This window comes from Callithrix jacchus, chromosome X (assembly GCF_049354715.1).
Source record: "Callithrix jacchus isolate 240 chromosome X, calJac240_pri, whole genome shotgun sequence".
Classification (NCBI taxonomy): domain Eukaryota; kingdom Metazoa; phylum Chordata; class Mammalia; order Primates; family Cebidae; genus Callithrix; species Callithrix jacchus.
In genome coordinates, this window is record NC_133524.1 from 56,494,520 (window position 1) to 56,512,266 (window position 17,747).

Sequence of the window (17,747 nt, forward strand, 5' to 3'; positions counted from 1 at the left end):
AATTCTAGGACCAAAAGCTCACTCAGTCAAGACCTGAAGGTCTTCTTCAGAATTTTCAAGCATAATAAGCTATCTAGAAAGATAAGGTAAAGCAAATATTGTGTTGTGTCTTTTTTTAACTGCAGAGAGGGTTGTATTCAAAATATGGAAGAATTTAGGCTGTATAGCAATATTTTTATCACAATTATTTTGATCATGTTGAAAAAAGAATCCTCAGTGCACACAAACAAAACTTTTTTACCCTAATAGTGTGTAGATGTCGAATGCTTGTCTTTAAGCCACAAAGGAAGGAACAGAAAGGTCAACCTTGGGACCTGCTTTTGAGTACAGTCTGTTTTCTTGAGAAAGCTTGCATTCAGAAGACAATATTTACACCTAGAAAATACTTGCTACAAGATGGATTCACTTAGGCATAAGAGGCATACTTGGAAATGATATGTACAGAAAAAAATATGTGATAATATGCTTTGAGGAAGTTACTATTTAGATACTAAAACTGAAACAACTGGCTTTCCAACAATTCTCTCAAAGCCTTTTTATGGCAGGAGAGAAGTAATGATTGAAGTCCTGCTGCAGACAGGGTTGGTTAAGAATTGGCAAACCACAAAACAGGTTTAGTCTATAAAAGGACAGCTCATGATTGCCTGTTGGTGCAGGACCCTGTAACACAGTGTCTCATTAAGGCAATAAGAATAGACTGTCAATTCTTAATTTTCTAGATTTGCATCAGTCAGTTTCCATTTTAGATGTTCCTAAATAATGGTTTTCAAAAATATGCGCACTTGCAGATCAAGTATCAGCTAAACACAAGGCCTTGAGCTAGTAACGTTGTAGGCAGCACTCAGCTTACCTAAATGGCCTTTCTTTGGCAGAAGACTGTAAAAGTTGCCAAATTTATTTTATGGTTAGGATTCAAAGCCTCAACATTTTCAGGTTTATGGGCCTAAAGCTTAGAGTCCAAGAAGTCTCTAAAATTTAGCTAAGTCCTTTCTTAATTTCATTAGCAGGTTGGGTTTATTTATACACCTGTACCCACAACTGTATTCTTATAGAAAATGATATTACACTAGTACATCTTCTTTTTTTTTTTTTAGACAGAGTCTCACTCTGTCTCCCAGGGTGGAGTGCAGTGGCACAATCTCAGGTCACTGCAACCTCTGCTCCCAGGCTCAAGCAATTCTCTGCCTCAGCCTCCTGAGTAACTAGGACTACAGGTGCATGTTAACATGCATAGCCAATTTTTGCATTTTTAGTAGAGACAGGGTTTTACCATGTTGGCCAGGTTGGTCTCGAACTCTTAATCCTCCTGCCTTGACCTTCCAAAGTGCTAGGATTACAAATGTGAGCCACTGCCCCCAGCCTACACTGAACCTCTTCTTATGCTTTCTGTTGTAACTTTGTTTTTCCCTGTTATTGACAGCAATGGAAGAGAGACTATGGAAAGAGATAACATTGTTACTTTTCCTTGGAAGAGTCCTTGGCTTCTATCTTTTTAATCTGGGAGTGGAGCTACTGAAGTGAAGAGGCATGTAGGAAATGTAGGAAAAATAAGAGCTTAAGATGAGTTGGGGGATTCTGAGAACAGGGGAGTTTTATGTTCAGCAGAGCCAATCTTGACAACTTCCTCTCCCTGTCAACAGGATTCTACTCTCCCCCGCTTATCTGGATGGGTTGAATCCACCCATAAGGGATAGATTACATTAGCAATAGGTGAAACATTTAAACAAATCACAGAAATCATGTCCTGGAGGAGCAGATTGAAGCAATGTTTGGACCACAAACAAGGGCTGAGTTGGAATGGGAACTTTCAAATCAAGATACCAAGAGGGTTGTAGCATAAAAGAAGGGAAAAGCAGATGGCAGTCTGGCTAAATTCTGGAGATAAAGCAGGGATGGGTTTTTGGTGCCTTTACTCATTCCCAGCTGCTCTGAGGGTTACTGTAGCGTTTTTTTCACATAGGGTCTTGCTCTGTCACCCAGACTTGAGTGCAATGGTGTAATCATAGCTCACTGCAGCCCTCTGAGGATTTTTTAAACAAAATAGAGCAAGAAGACACTGCCTCCCCTGCCACTCATTACTCTCTGAATTCAGACCCTTATTATCTCTCACCTACATTTTAAAAAATCATAAGCATAATATAATGATCACACCTTAAAATTAACAGTAATTCCCTAAATAATGTCAATACTCAAATATTTTTACATATCTCACCGAGATTTTTCCACTTGCTTTCTTTTGGATTTCTTTGAATCCAGTCTTATTCTTCTTTCAATCAATCTTCATTGAGAAGCTAGTTAAATCTCACAGAAATAATTCTGTCCTTGTTACTCCTCTCCTCCAAACGGTTATCTTCTGTCACCCACCCTTTCATTGAACTCTACCTTTCCTCATTTTCCAAATACACAAAACTAAAGCTGGTTATATTTTATATAAAGGATGTATTCCTTAGCATTTTTCATAATTTAAAACCGCCGTACTTCAAATATAATGCTAATAGATAATGGAGGCTTGTTATGTTTTCTGGCTAAAGTGGTACCACTGTCTCCAAGGTCATCTTCAGGATCCAGAGTATTGCTTGGCAGTGGCCTACACAGTTCATAATACCCTTGACCTTTGAATTCATGGAATTCTTAGCTTTTAATTAGGTTGGGGCTTTATTTCATATATTACATATAAAGTGATCATTTGTTAGCTTTTTTTTAAATCCCAGAATTAAAAAGTTGCATGGTTCAGTCTTGCATGTAATACAACTAGCTGTATTGCATGCATCCTTATCCTCTAATTATATTGTCTGTTGTTATGTCTCTATAGACAGGAATATCTTTCTTATCTCTTATCTGCCTAGAGAATTCCCATTAATTTTCTATGACTCATCTGAAATATCATTTCCTTCTCGAAGCCTCCCTGTCTAGACAGAAGAGTCATTGCCTTTTCTTTTTCTAAAACGCCTTGCTTACATGCCTGCTACATCCTTTATTATGGTATGATTTATAAACTATTCACATTATTCTATCATTAATTAGTATGTTAGTATGTACTTATTGGCTGTACTATAATTTATGTGTGCTGCCACTGAGCTTATAGTGGATGCTCAGAAAGTCTTTAATTAATTTTGTGAGATTATTGTAAATTTGTGAGATTATTTCATTAAATGAAATAATTTTAAACAATTGCCTGATACAATACCTGGTACTTACTGGTCCTCAGTAAAGTTTCCCTTCCCTTTTTCTCTTTAGTTTACTCCTTCCTCATTTTTCTCAGTACCATATATTCCTTCTATGAGAAATGAATAGATATTTCTTTTTTTCATTGTTTCCATGTCTCTTCAGGGTACTAACAGTGGCTTACGCATCCTTCATTTGTTTATTTTTTTAAGGGCGCTGGTTCTGTTCAGAACAGAGATCCCCCTGAGATAGAAGACAGAAGTAATATGACTTCTCCACCACTCCTGGATGCCAACCCGATGGAGAACCAAGCACTGTTTAATGACATCAAGATTGAGCCCCCAGAAGAACTTTTGGCGAGTGATTTCAGTCTGCCCCAAGTGGAACCAGTTGACCTCTCTTTTCACAAGCCCAAGGCTCCTCTCCAGCCTGCTAGCATGCTACAAGCTCCAATATGTCCTCCCAAGCCACACTCTGCTCCCCAGACCCTTGTGGTGTCCACGTCAACATCTGACATGAGCTCTGCGGCAAACATTCCTGCTGTTCTGACCCCAGGCTCTGTCCTGACCTCCTCTCAGAGCTCTGGTGGTCAGCAGATCTTACATGTCATTCACACCATCCCCTCAGTCAGTCTGCCAAATAAGATGGGTGGCCTGAAGACCATCCCAGTGGTAGTGCAGTCTCTGCCCATGGTGTATACTACCTTGCCTGCAGATGGGGGCCCTGCAGCCATTACAGTTCCACTCATTGGAGGAGATGGTAAAAATGCTGGATCAGGTGAGTAACAATATTGCCCCTTTCCTGGCGTTCCTATATCTGTTCCCTTTTTGGGTCATCCTGTCTCCTATCTCTTTTCACCCTCTCTAATTATTCTTGCACACTGCTTCAAGAGTAATTTTTCATATGTACTGTTTTTATCATGCCTTTTTAATGCTTAAGAATGTGCAATGACTCTTGAATAGACCAAGCTTCTCAAACAGGTGTGCATATCTATCAGTGACATACAACTTCCTGGAACCTCCATATCATTTGATATTAAATAATTTAAAGCAATATATATATATATTTAAAGCTATATATATATACATATAAATATTTTAAATTTATATATAAATATAAATTTAAATTATTTTTAAATTTATATTTTAAATTATATATTTATATAAATTATATATATAATTTAATTATATATAATATAAATTTATATTATATATAAATTATAATTTCAATTATATAAATTTATATTTTAAATTATATTTAAATATAAATATATATATATATATATATATATGTTTTTTGTTTCGTTCTTTGAGACAGAGTCTCACTCTGTCACCCAGGCTGGAGTGTAATGGCGCGATCTTTGCTCACTGCAACCCCCGCCTCTTGGGCTCAAGCAATTCTCCTACCTCAGCCTCCCAAGTAGTTGGGATTACAGGCACTCGCCACCAGGCCCAGCTAATTTTTATATTTTTAATAGAGACAGGGTTTCACCATGTTGGCCAGGGTGGTCTCGAACTTCTGACCTCAGGTAATCCTCCCGCCTTGGCCTCCCAAAGTGCTGGGATTACAGGTGTGAGCCATCGCAACCGGCAGCATTTTATATTTAAAATGTGATTATCTTATAGTACAAAATGCAAAATTTGAAAAACCTGTTGAGATAAACCACAAACTTCAAAAATAGTTTAAGCTTAAATAAAACTTAAAAATAGTTTAAACTAAAGGCATCTGCCCTGGGACTTTTCAGGAGAATGTGTTTATTCTTTCACACCATTCAGAATGCTTTGGTGGAAAAGTTGAGAACAATATTTGTATCTCTATCATACTTAGCCAGTATTAGCTCCTGTCTTACCAATACTTCCCTTTTCTCCTCCCTACAAAAAAAAAAGTCATTGAAATATGTGTTCTTCTTCATTTGGCATCTGTTACTCTCCATTTTACATATTTATTTGCTTGTATCACAAGTGTCTGGGTATTATTCACAACTGAATTATAAATTCCCTAAGAATAATACTCTTATTTTTTTATGTGCGCCTCTCCAGAGAACTTAACACAGTGCTAGTAGTTGTCTTGCAACAAATAATTTGATGAATAAGCAAACTTTAAAATTTGTCCAAGAGAGAATTAAAATGCCATAATCTTCCATTTTATTTTATTTTTAAAGGAAATTGAGAATTCAGAAAGGTAACAGTTAAGTTTCTCTTCCACAACTATCCCCCATCTGCTAGTTCTCCTCCCAGAGGTATATCCATTTTAGTGATCAGAGAAAATTATGTGGCCTCTAAGGCAGGTTGATAATATTTTGCATAATTATAAAGGCCAAGGGGGGGTGGGAATGACTAGGAAGCAGATTTCAGCTCAGTGTAGAAGAATCTCTAGCTTTGAAATTAGATGCCCTGCACTAAATGTAGGAGGCTGAAAAACAACATACTACTAAGCATCAAGTTGTTGAGACTCTGCACCGGTCTTCTGAATACAGATATTATCATCGACTAGTGATTCATTATGGTAATAAGTGTGCGTAATCTTATTTTGAGATATGATATCCATTCCATATAGGAAGGGAGAGACAAACAAACCAAAAAAAGGGAACAAAGAAAAACGGAAATAAAATTCCACATGTGAGAGTTTGCTGAGATAAAGGCAGTGGTAGCATCAAGGGATGGTTTGAAGGAGCTTTGAATATTCCCTGTAATATCATCAGTCCATCAAACCCACTCTAAATAAACAGAATAAATTTTAAATGTGCTCAATGTACTTTGTATTAGTCTGTGTACTGTACTGGTCTGTTTTAAATGTGCTTTGTATTATTCTATTTTCATGCTACTGATAAAGACATACTGAGACTGGGAAGAAAAAGAGGTTTAATTGGACTTACACTTCCACATGGCCGAGGAGACCTCACAAGCACGACAGGAGAAAGGCCCTTCTTACATGGTGGCAGCAAGAGAAAAATGAGGAAGAAAGAAAAGCAGAAACCCCTGATAAACCCATCAAATCCCATGAGACTTATTCACTATCACAAGAATAGCAAGGGAAAGACTGGCCCCTATGATTCAATTACCTCCCCCTGGGTCCCTCCCACAACACATGGGAATTCTGAGAAATACAATTCAAGTTGAAATTTGGGTAGGAGCACAGCCAAACCACATTAGTATCCAAAATGGGGAGCTGTCTAAACCTTAGGGGGCACACACAAAACTATTGGAGTACAGGAAGAAAGTATCAAAATTTATATTTTCTTACCCTTAAAAAATTGACAGATTATATTGTATATTTTTATCATGTATAACATGATGTTTTGAAGTATATATACACTGTGGAATAGTTAAATGTAAACAACAAATGTATTGCCTCATTGTTTTTGTGGTGAGAGCACTTAATATTCATTCTCTTTGCAATTTTAATAAATAAAATGTATCATCATTAACTATACTCACCTTACTATACGATAATCTCTTGAAATGTATTCCTCTTATCTAACTATATTATGTATCCTTTGACCAATATCTCTCCATCTCCTCCCCACTAGCCACCCCAGCTTCTGATAACTACCATTCTACTCCCTACTTGCATGAGATTAACTTTTTTAGATTCCACATATGAGTGAGATCATGCACTATTTGTCCTTCTGTGCCTGGCATATTTCACTTAACATAATGTCCTCCAGGTTCATCTGTGCTGTCACAAATGGCAGGATTTTGTTCTTTTTTATGGCCGAATAATATTATATTGTGTGTGTGTGTATATATATATCTCACTCATATTTCCTTTATTCATTCATTTGTTGATAGATACTTTAAGTTGGTTCCACATCTTGGCTATTGTGAATAATGCTGTACCAAACAGGCATGCAGATATCTTTTGGATACATGATTTTATTTCCTTTGGATATATACACAGAAGGGAGATTGCCAGTTCATGTGGTAGTTCTAATTTTAATTTTTTGAGGAACCTCTATACTATTTTCCATAAAGGCTGTAACTAGTTTGCATTCCCATCAACTGCATATGGGTTCCCTTTTCTCCACATACTCACCAGCACTTACTGTCTTTTGTCTTTTTGATAATAGCCACTCTAACTTAACTGAGATGACATGCTACTTTTTGTTTGTTTTGTTATAATGTATACAAAATTGTAGGATACTAGTACATGTATTATCGCATACATGCACAAACATGCATACCTCAAGATACATGCTTAAACCTTCTTAGTGAATGATATGCAAAGCATAGAGACAACTGTTTTAACCAAATACTTGCTTCCCACCTTATCACCACTCTTAAGTTTCTTCTATTTAGAAATTTTGAAGATTTCACTGGATCTAGGAAACTGTTGACCGCCTGATTGAGATTTGTTAAGAATTAGAAATATCAGTAGTTGATAATAAGGAATATTTGACAGCTTCTTCCAACATAGGTGGAAAGGAAGGTTGTATCAAGCACCTACTAGATGGTAGGTATATGTTTCATCTCATTGACTCATTTCTATTTAGGAGCACAAAGGCCAAGGTGGATGTTCTCACATCAGGACTAATCCTAGACACTGATTTTAAAATAAGCAGGAGCTATTCAACAACTTCAACACACACTGTTGAAACTAACTTTTCAGCAGATCCTGTACTGGGAGCTGAAGATAGTAGAGAGATAAATCATACCCAGACCATATTCTAGAGACACTCTCATTCTAGTGGTACCGGAACTCTCCATACTACTCTTCCTTTAAAGGCATTTCTGTTTCCTGCTGTGCAAAAAAAAAAGGTATTCTCTCTTACTTCCATGCAAATACACTTATTTCGTCTTTGTTTTTTCTTTATTTTTCTATCTTGCTGCCACTTCTTAAGGTGGGACAAACTGGGAATCCTGAAAATGGTTAAAGAAGCACATACATTTTTAGCTCACACTGCTCCCTCACTTTGCTTTTAGTGAAAGTTGACCCCACTTCCATGTCTCCACTGGAGATTCCAAGTGACAGTGAGGAGAGTGCAATTGAGAGTGGATCCTCAGCCTTACAGAGTCTGCAGGGACTACAGCAAGAGTGAGTACTTTTTGTCTTCAGGTCTGTCTTTGAGCATGTGTGTGTACATTTGCACATACTTATAGGTGGAACTAATGATGAGACACAAGAATAAGAATTTGAGGACAAAAAATATAGGAAGCTTGCCTTTCCAGTGAAAGTATATGAGTTTGTGTGCATACATATGCATATACACGCATGTAATGGTAGAACTATGTTCTAACTGTAGATCATCATTTTTCTTTTCAAAAATCTTCAAATATTCCGTAAAGTGTGGTTGTATACTGTTTCCATAAGTTTAAAACAGCTTTGTCTTTCAGTATTGGAGCTAATTGGAAGTAGTTAGCTTGTGTTTAGCAACAACTGTTGTATGAAAAACACATTTTTTGAAGTAGAAGAATGAAACTTAATTAAAGTGAAATGCGCACATTGTTTGGGAACACAACCACTGAAGGAAACATTATCACCTCCCATGCTGTCTCTGAGCATTTACCGAGGGACCTGCACCTATTGAGCAGAATGACTTGGTTGACAGAATTATTTTTACTATTCCAAGTATTTCTTTTTGGGGGGATCTAGCATTAAATTCGTATAAATTAAAAGCGGATATGAGGTGGCACCAATAAATGTAAATTCATTTAGTTAGCTTTCACTTTAAAGTCACCCTTTGGCTTTATCTCTATTTCTTTAATCAGATCATCAGCAATGGCCCAAATGCAGGGAGAAGAGTCGCTTGACTTGAAGAGAAGACGGATTCACCAATGTGATTTTGCAGGATGCAGCAAAGTGTACACCAAAAGCTCTCACCTGAAAGCTCACCGCAGAATCCATACAGGTCTGTCCATCTCACCCCCAACACACACACACACACACACACACACACACACACACACACAGAGAGAGAGAGAGAGAGAGAGAGAGAGAGCGAGAGAGAGAAGATGAAGTCTTGAAACAAAGACATGCATTTATTTTCAGCAAACCCTGTACTGGGAGCTGAAGTCTCCATTCATGGTTTTTACCCCTATTTCTTGTCCCTACTCTAAGGCAAATTTTATAAAACCAGCCTGGAAAAACACTAAACTAAATCTGGTGTCTTCTTAATAGTCATCATTTCCAATGAGCTGACTACAATTAGCCATCAGTATTCCTGGGTTCCACATCCATGGATTCAACCAACCACAGATCAAAAATATTTTTTAAAAAACAAAATAACAATATGACAATAAAATATAATACAGATTTTAAAATATAGTATAATAACCTACTTACATAGCATTTACATGGTATTAGGTAACATAAGTACCTCTAGAGATGACTTAAAATATAGGAGAGAACATGCGTAGATTATATGCAATTACTATGTTATTTTATATCAGGGACTTATGCATCCATGGATTTCATTATCCACCAGATGGGTGGGGCTGGGAACGTGGTTGGCTCTGAAATCAATCCCCCATAGATACTGAGGGATGACTGCATTAGTAAATTTATTGTTAAGCAAAAAAAACTAAGATTATTATGTGAAACATCCTTGATTTTGAATGTTGGCATCTAGTTCAAAAATTTTTTATAACCCCAGGAATTCAAAGAAACCTGCCTAGAAGCCAGATGTAGCTTGCCATTTATCAATATGTGCCCTTTGCCTTGGAGACTCCTCCAAGCTCAGAATTGGGGCTTAGGCACCTTCAACAAGGAGGAAGCCCTCCTTTCTTGTAAACATCTGCTGTGTTACATGTGCTGTGTTAGAATTTGTGTAGAAAAGGACTCAGAGGCCCTAGTTGTTGTACGTAGAGGCTCTAAACAGGTGAGTGATTTCCAGGCTGCATTATTCAAACATTCCCATAACACTATTCTTATTTCTTGATGTATTTGTTTGCTTCTCTTCCATGGGAGATGGATGCTGACTATATATACATATAGCCATATATATACACACATATATATTCTGGATGCTGACACTCTCTCTCTCTCTCTCATATATATATATATATATATATATATATTCCAACTCTCCAGTTAAGCTGATGTGGGATCTGATGTTTCTTCCTACCTCTTTGAACTTAGGTTTCTTAACTGTAAAATCAGGGGTTTGGACTAGGTGATCCCACTTGACTATTTTAATTTAGAACCTTATGGATTGAATTTCAATGTAACCTACTGTGTGGCTACCTTCTAGAAGGTCCCAAGTGTAGGCAGGTTGGCCATTGCTTTATAATACTAAAAGTCTGTCTGTCTTTCCTGTGTCACCTCTTGACTCTAAAACAGAGATAACAGATACAATTTACTTTTCAGATTTCAGTACTGTTTTTCCCCCTAGTGGTATAAGCTTCCCGAATGAAGGGATAAAATGGTCCTAAAATATCAACAATTCTTAGCTTTGTGTGTTATAGGAGAATGCCTTATCTGATAAGAGATCATGACAGCCAGATGGCTGGTGAATGAAAACAACTGATGTCTACATGAATATCACTATTTTTGGTTTTTGAGACAGAGTTTTGCTCTGTCGCCCAGGCTGGAGTTGAGCCTAGAGTGATCTCGGCTCACTGCAACTTCCACCTCCTGAGTTCAAGCTATTCTCATGTCTCAGCCACCTGAATAGCTGGGATTACAGGCATGTGCCACCTTGCCTAGCTAATTTTTGTATTTTTAGTAGAGATGGGGTTTTGCCATGTTGGCCAGGTTGGACTTGAACTCCTGGCTTCAAGTCATCTGCCTGCCTTGACCTCTCAGAGTGTTGGGATTACAGATGTGAGTCACTGCCCCCAGCCTCACTTTGTTTAGATTCAGAATTGCTCTTATTCTACTCAGGTTTTAAAATTGACCCATACCTTTGCCATAGGTATGTGACCATAGGAGTAATCACTTGAAGGCATTTCACAGAAATATTTAATTTGCCCTGACTGCTTGACTTACAATGGGCTTAGTCGCTAGGGAATAAGGTGGCAATTCTGTAAGTACCCCCATCCCTGCCATATTGTAATAGGCCTTCTTTTCTCACTACAATTCATTCTCCACACAGTAGCCAGAGGATTTTCATCTGTTTGCTTTTGTTTTGTTTAAATATAAATAAGATTATATAACATTTTCTACTTAAAATATTCCTAGGACTTCCCGTCACATTCTAAATAAAATCCAAATACAGTATCCCAAAAGGCCCTTCAGGATCTTGCCTCTTATCAGTTTTATCTCTTGACATTTCTTATCCTTTAGATCTCAATTTGAATGTCTTCTGCCCAGAAAAATATCTTCCCTAAACCTACCTTAAGCAGTGTCTCCTCCCATATATCTATATAAGAAAACCCTACTTAATTTCTTGAGTTTCCTTTTCTTTCTCTTTTATTTTCTTTCTTTTAAAAATTTTAATAATATATATTTTAACCCAATATATCACAAATATTATCACTTTACAACCTAATCAGTATGAACAATTATTTTTATTTTCATATTCTGTGGGTACGTAGTAGGTTTATGTATTTATGAGTTACATGAGATATGAGATATTTTGATATAGGAATGCAATGTGTAGTGGTCAAATCAGAGTAAAGGTGTGTATCTATCCCCTCAAGCACTGGGCATCCTTTGTGTTGTAAACAGTCTAAGTATAGTCTTTTAGTTATTTAAAATGTACAATTAAATGATGTTTTACTATAATGATGATGTTGTACCATCAAATAGTAGATCTTAATCATTCTATTTTTTGTACCCATTAACCATCCCCACTGACCCCCAACCCACCGACATCCCACCATTCTTCCCTGCCTCTGGTAACCATCCTTTTACCTCTATCTCCATAAGTTCAATGATTTTAATTTTTAGCCACCAAAAATAAGCGGCAACCTGTGAAGTTTGTCATTCTGTGATTAGCTTATTTCAAGTAACATAATAACCTCTAGTTCCATCCATATTGTTGTTGCAAATGATAGGATCTCATTCTCCATTGTGTATCTGTACCACATGTTCTTTTTTTGGTGGTGGGGGGGTGTCGGGGCAGTGGGGGATGGCATTTGCTTTAAGCTTTAATCTCCAACTTAAAGTTACCCTTACCAATCCATGTATATCATTATGTCAAATTTTAGTCAGCCTGCAGAATTTTAGACAAATGAAAACAGACAAGCTAACACCAAAGATTTAAGCACAGAAAGTGATATTGATTTAAAAATTCAAAGTAAAATCTACCTTGGCTGGAACTAAACATTCAGATCCATCTCTGTAGAGGAAAATCTAACTTGAATCATAATGGTTCATATTTTGACTAATTCATACCATATCAGTTAGCAACTTATGGCTTGAAAATAATTTTTCTTAGCTGCATTTGACTACCTAAAATCCTACTGAGCATGCTGTTTGACATGTCTTATTCCTCTGAAATAACCATCTACTTTCCAAAAGCCAGAAAATGAGTTTGCTTATGATGTGAATTTCAAAAAGTGGCTTGTAGAAAACACAAAAAGAATCAACTGTTTAAAGTCTTATCCTTCACTGTACAACAGCTACTTCTAAAAAAAAGGGGGGTATGTGGATACTTTCTAAGAACTCAAAAATGAGAAAATCAAAATCAGAGGGTGCATGAATATACGTACACATGTATGTACAGACTTAATCTGTGCATCCCCCAAACAGATTTAAACAGGTAATTCCAACATTCTAAATTCAGAAAGCAGAGATAAACAGTTTTGTTTCTAAATCAGTGGTACTACTAGCTTAAATGTTTAGTAGAATACTGCACCTATGGTTCAGCAGTACTTCGATTATATCCCAGTCAAAAAATCAAAACAATAAGCACATTCTTCTAACAGCAAAGAATTCTCCCACTTTTTATTCTGACATACTGATATGTCTATAAACTTGCAAGTGGAAGATAAGCTATTTAATAAAAACCTTTTATATATAATATAGAGAAATTATTTTAGAAGTCTGTTCATATAACAGATTATTTTGGTACTAAGAAAAATTGTATACAATCCATCAGTTGTATGGCTAGAAATAAAACCATTACTAACCCGAGACACACAGGGCTTTCCTGCACTTCATTTCAGGAAAAAATTCCAAGTAATTGCTATGTTAGAAGAATAAAGTATGTTTGTCATAGTATACATTATCTTATTCCCTTAAAGGGGGACTATATAAAGTTAAACAATGTCTAGGAATACTTCTGTCTGTACATTCAGGAATAATCATATCACTGGTTACATACAGTTTTCTCTTCATGCAAAGAAAAGAAAAGAAACAAAACCCTCAGTTGTTTTCTTAAGTCTGATTAAGCGCCAAACAAATAGCAATTTAATCAGCAAGCTGTAAATCAGACAGGTATAAAAATTCAGCAGTTAAACTGTGTTTCCCACCTATAGTACTACTGCTACTCAATCTATTTTCTTAATATATTGGAAGAATAAATAGGCATTGATGGTCAAAATAAGAATTGCAATATTGCAGCAAATGACAAATGAGTGAGAGAAAGAGTTCCTAATGTTGTGACAATCTTAACGATCCTTTAAAAGGCAAAGGATTGTGTGCGAATTCATGTGGAAAGGAATAGGAAATCGAAGCAGGTTAAGACAGATGTTTAAAGGGAATGCCGAGATAGCTACATTAGAATATGTATTTTTTAAAAAATTGCTCTGAAGTCTGCCCAGTACACCAAAAACATTAAAAAAAAAAAACAGCAGATATTAGTATTAGTTTAACCTGATAATTTATTTGTGGGAAAAATGCTAGTTATGGTGAGAAAAAGTTCAGTCCTTTCCTTATAAATACAGAGAAACTCAATAGGAATTTTAAAGGTAATGGGCCAGAAAATGCAACCAGAGGCAGTGTATCCTAGTAATAGGGTTTATATCTAATAAACAATTGCAGTGTTGAACAAATCGCTTCTGTTAACTTCGTGATCTGTTTTGCTGTTGGTCACTCTTATAATCCTTTTTTTAATTGCATTTTAAGTTTTGGGGTACATGTGAAGAACATGCAAGATAGTTGCATAGGTACACACATGGCAGTGTGATGTGCTGCCTTCCTCCCCATCACCTATATCTGGCATTTCTCCCCATGCTATCTCTCCCCAACTCCCCACCTCTGCTGTCCCTCCCCTATTTCCCCCCGACAGACCCCAGTGTGTGATGCTCTCCCCCCTGTGTCCATGTGTTCTCACTGTTCAACACCCACCTATGAGTGAGAACATGCGGTATTTCATTTTCTGTTCTTGTGTCAGTTTGCTGAGAATGATGGTCTCCAGGTTCATCCATGTCCCTACAAAGGACACGAACTCATCATTCTTTATGACTGCATAATATTCCATGGTTGGTTCCAGGTCTTTGCTATTGTAAACAGTGCTGCAATGAACATTAGTGTGCATCTGTCCTTACAGTAGAATGATTTATAATCCTTTGGACATATACCCAGTAATGGGATTGCTGGGTCAAATGGAATTTCTATTTCTAGGTCCTTGAGGAATCGCCACACTGTCTTCCACAATGTTTGAACTAATTTACACTCCCCCAACCGTGTAAAAGTGTTCCTATTTCTCCACATCCTCTCCAGCATCCGTTGTCTCCAGATTTTTTTATTTTTTTTTTTGAGATGGAGTTTCGCTCTTGTTACCCAGGCTGGAGTGCAATGGCGTGATCTCGGGTCACCACAACCTCCGCCTCCTGGGTTCAGGCAATTCTCCTGCCTCAGCCTCCTGAGTAGCTGGGATTACAGGCACGCGCCACCATGCCTGGCTAATTTTTTGTATTTTTAGTAGAGACGGGGTTTCACCATGTTGATTGGGATGGTCTCGATCTCTTGACCTCGTGATCTACCCACCTTGGCCTCCCAAAGTGCTGGGATTACAGTCTCCAGATGTTTTAATAATCGCCATTCTAACTGGTGTGAGATGATATCTCAATGTATTTTTGATTTGCATTTCTCTAACGACCAGTGATGATGAGCATTTTTTCATATGTTTGTTGGCCTCATGTATGCCTTCTTTTGAAAAGTGTCTGTTCATATCCTTTGCCCACTTCTGAATGGGCTTGTTTGTCTTTTTCTTGTAAATCTGTTTGAGTTCTTTGTAAATTCTGGATATCATCCCTTTGTCAAATGGGTAAACTGCAAAAATGTTTCCCCATTCTGTTGGTTGCTGATTCACTCTAATGACTGTTTCTTTTTCTGTGCAGGAGCTGTGGAGTTTGATTAGGTCCCATTTGTCTGTTTTGGCTTTGGTTGCCAATGCTTCTGGTGTTTTGGTCATGAAGTCCTTGCCTATGCCTATGTCCTGAATAGTTTTGCATAGGTTTTCTTCTGGGGTTTTTATGGTCTTAGGTCTTATGTTTAAGTCTTTAATCCATCTGGAGTTAATTTTAGTGTAAGGTGTCAGAAAGGGGTCCAGTTTCTTCTTCCTGTGCATGACTAGCCAGTTTTCCCAACACCATTTATTAAACAGGGACTCCTTTCCCCATTGCTTGTTTTTGTGAGGTTTGTCAAGGATCAGATGGTTGTAGATGAGTGGTGTGGTGTTGCCTCCGAGGCCTCTGTTCTGTTCCATTGATCTATATCTCTGTTTTGGTACCAGTACCATGCTGTTTTGATTACTGTAGCCTTGTAGTATAGTTTGAAGTCAGGTAGTGTGATGCCTCCCGCTTTGTTCTTTTTGCTTAGAATTGACTTGGCTATGTGGGCTCTCTTTTGGTTCCATATGAAGTTTAAGGTGGTTTTTTTGAGTTCTGTGAAGAAGGTCATTGGTAGCTTGATGGGGATAGCATTGAATCTGTAAATTACTTTGGGCAATATGGCCATTTTCATGATATTGATTCTTTATAATCCTTTCCAATTAAACAGACAAATCAAGTTGAAGACCAGTGTTAAAATACTATTTAGCCCGAATATTTATCAGTCTATAATCCTGTTGTTCACTTGGCTTTTCATTTAAGAAAAAACAAATCAACAAACTTTATGAGAGCTACCACCACATTTAGAGTGATGAAGATAAATTAGTTCCTCCCCAAACATATTATTTAACTTCTAAAGCATAAAAAGCTATATAATATACAAATTAACCAGCATTTTTACAAAAGTAATGCAGTTTTGTACTGATGATATTACACTGTATTTGTGGTAAAGTTCTAGGCACAAGAATATATATATCAATTTGACATTTTCAGTCTAATCAGTCTCTAAGACTATCATTTAATTATTGGCAATATATAATAACTGGTATGCATTTTTGTACTTAAGTCGTGAATTGTGGAGAACCAGAGGCAGTGTATCCTAGTAATAGGGTTTATATCTAATAAACAATTGCAGTGTTGAACAAATCTCTTCTGTGAACTTCGTGATCTGTTTTGCTGTTGGTCACTTGCAGTAGATCTTTGATTTGATTCTTCCGTATTCATGCTTTCTCCATCTGCAGTCTAACATTTCTTCATCTTCATCATCATCATGTAGGTCTTTTGAAATTAACTGTCTAGCTAGTTTGATATTGAGTCCTTCATTATAGTGAAGCTTCCTTTTCATTTCAAATTGTCACTTTTTTCTTGTTTTTCAGGTGAGAGGTCACTGTCCTCCTCTCCACTGCTTTCTTGTTCCTGAGTTTGATACTTTGGCTCCAAGCCTTCAGCAGCAGCTAATTTCTTAGCTAAGGTCGTCTCTGTATCACTACCTGCATTTTCATCACCCATCATGCTAGTAATTAATACCTATCGTAAGGAGTGCTTTGTTTGTCTATTTTCATTAAACCATAGTCTTTGTCTGCTAGATGATGTGTTACCAAGATGTTCATTTCATCCCACTTCTGAGATTTTTTGCTCAGTTCCTCGTCGACACTCCCACGGGGCTGTTCGGCCGACGCCACCATAGAGCAAGTTATAGAGGTCTTGTTCTTCAGGATCCCCTTGATGGGCTGGTGCTGGGCTGTCGAGACTGCCATCACCGGGGGCTCTGGCTGTCGGCTCAGGGTCGCTCCTTGGCGTGGGGTCCGCGAAGAGAAGGGTCGGCACTATCAGATCCCCGTAGGCAGCCACGGAACCCGCTCAGGGCTAAAAAGGCCGCACCTGCTGCCACCAGAGCAGTTGTCATGACACAATGACTCTGATGCCAGAGCCAACACCTAACAGGTGGCTCCTCGTGTACCCTTAGCCGGCTGCACTTGACCAGCAACTTGTGGGGAGACACCAGCCCAGAGCTCCCATACCACATTTTCTTTATCCATTGATCTGTTGATGGACTCAAGTTGCTTCCAAATTTTGGCAATTGTGAATAGTGCTGCAATAAAAATGAAAGTGCAGATATCTCATTGATATACTGATTTCTTTTCTTTTGGATATATTCACAGTAATGGGATTACTGGATCTTGTGATAGCTCTACTTCATTTTCTGAGAAACCTCGAGATGTTGTCTCATTGTAGTTTTGATTCGCATTGCTCTGATTGTCAGTGATATTGAGCACCTTTTCATATACTTGTTTGTGTTCTTTTGATAAATGTCTTTTCAGCTTTTTTGCCCATTTTTTAAATTGAATTATTAGATTTTGTCATAGAGTTGTTTTGAACTCTTTGTATATTCTGGTTATGAATCCCTTGCCAAATGAGTAGTTT

The 17,747-nt window shown here is 37.4% G+C and overlaps 1 protein-coding gene across 13 annotated transcripts in view; it reads left to right on the forward strand.

The window, feature by feature from the left end:
- Window positions 1–17,747, forward strand: part of KLF8 (KLF transcription factor 8) — a 255,999-nt gene that overhangs the window by 221,102 nt on the left and 17,150 nt on the right. For 10 of the 13 annotated variants that reach the window (XM_078363553.1, XM_054251528.2, XM_078363554.1 and 7 more), the window contains 3 exons: window positions 3,378–3,942; window positions 8,088–8,199; window positions 8,874–9,013. In XM_078363553.1, coding sequence (XP_078219679.1) covers window positions 3,378–3,942; window positions 8,088–8,199; window positions 8,874–9,013 — 817 coding nt within the window. Of the gene's footprint in view, window positions 1–3,377; window positions 3,943–5,997; window positions 6,612–8,087; window positions 8,204–8,873; window positions 9,014–16,699; window positions 17,693–17,747 lie in introns of those variants that run through there. The other 3 variants (XM_078363555.1, XM_017968680.4, XM_078363556.1) reach the window with 3 other exon arrangements.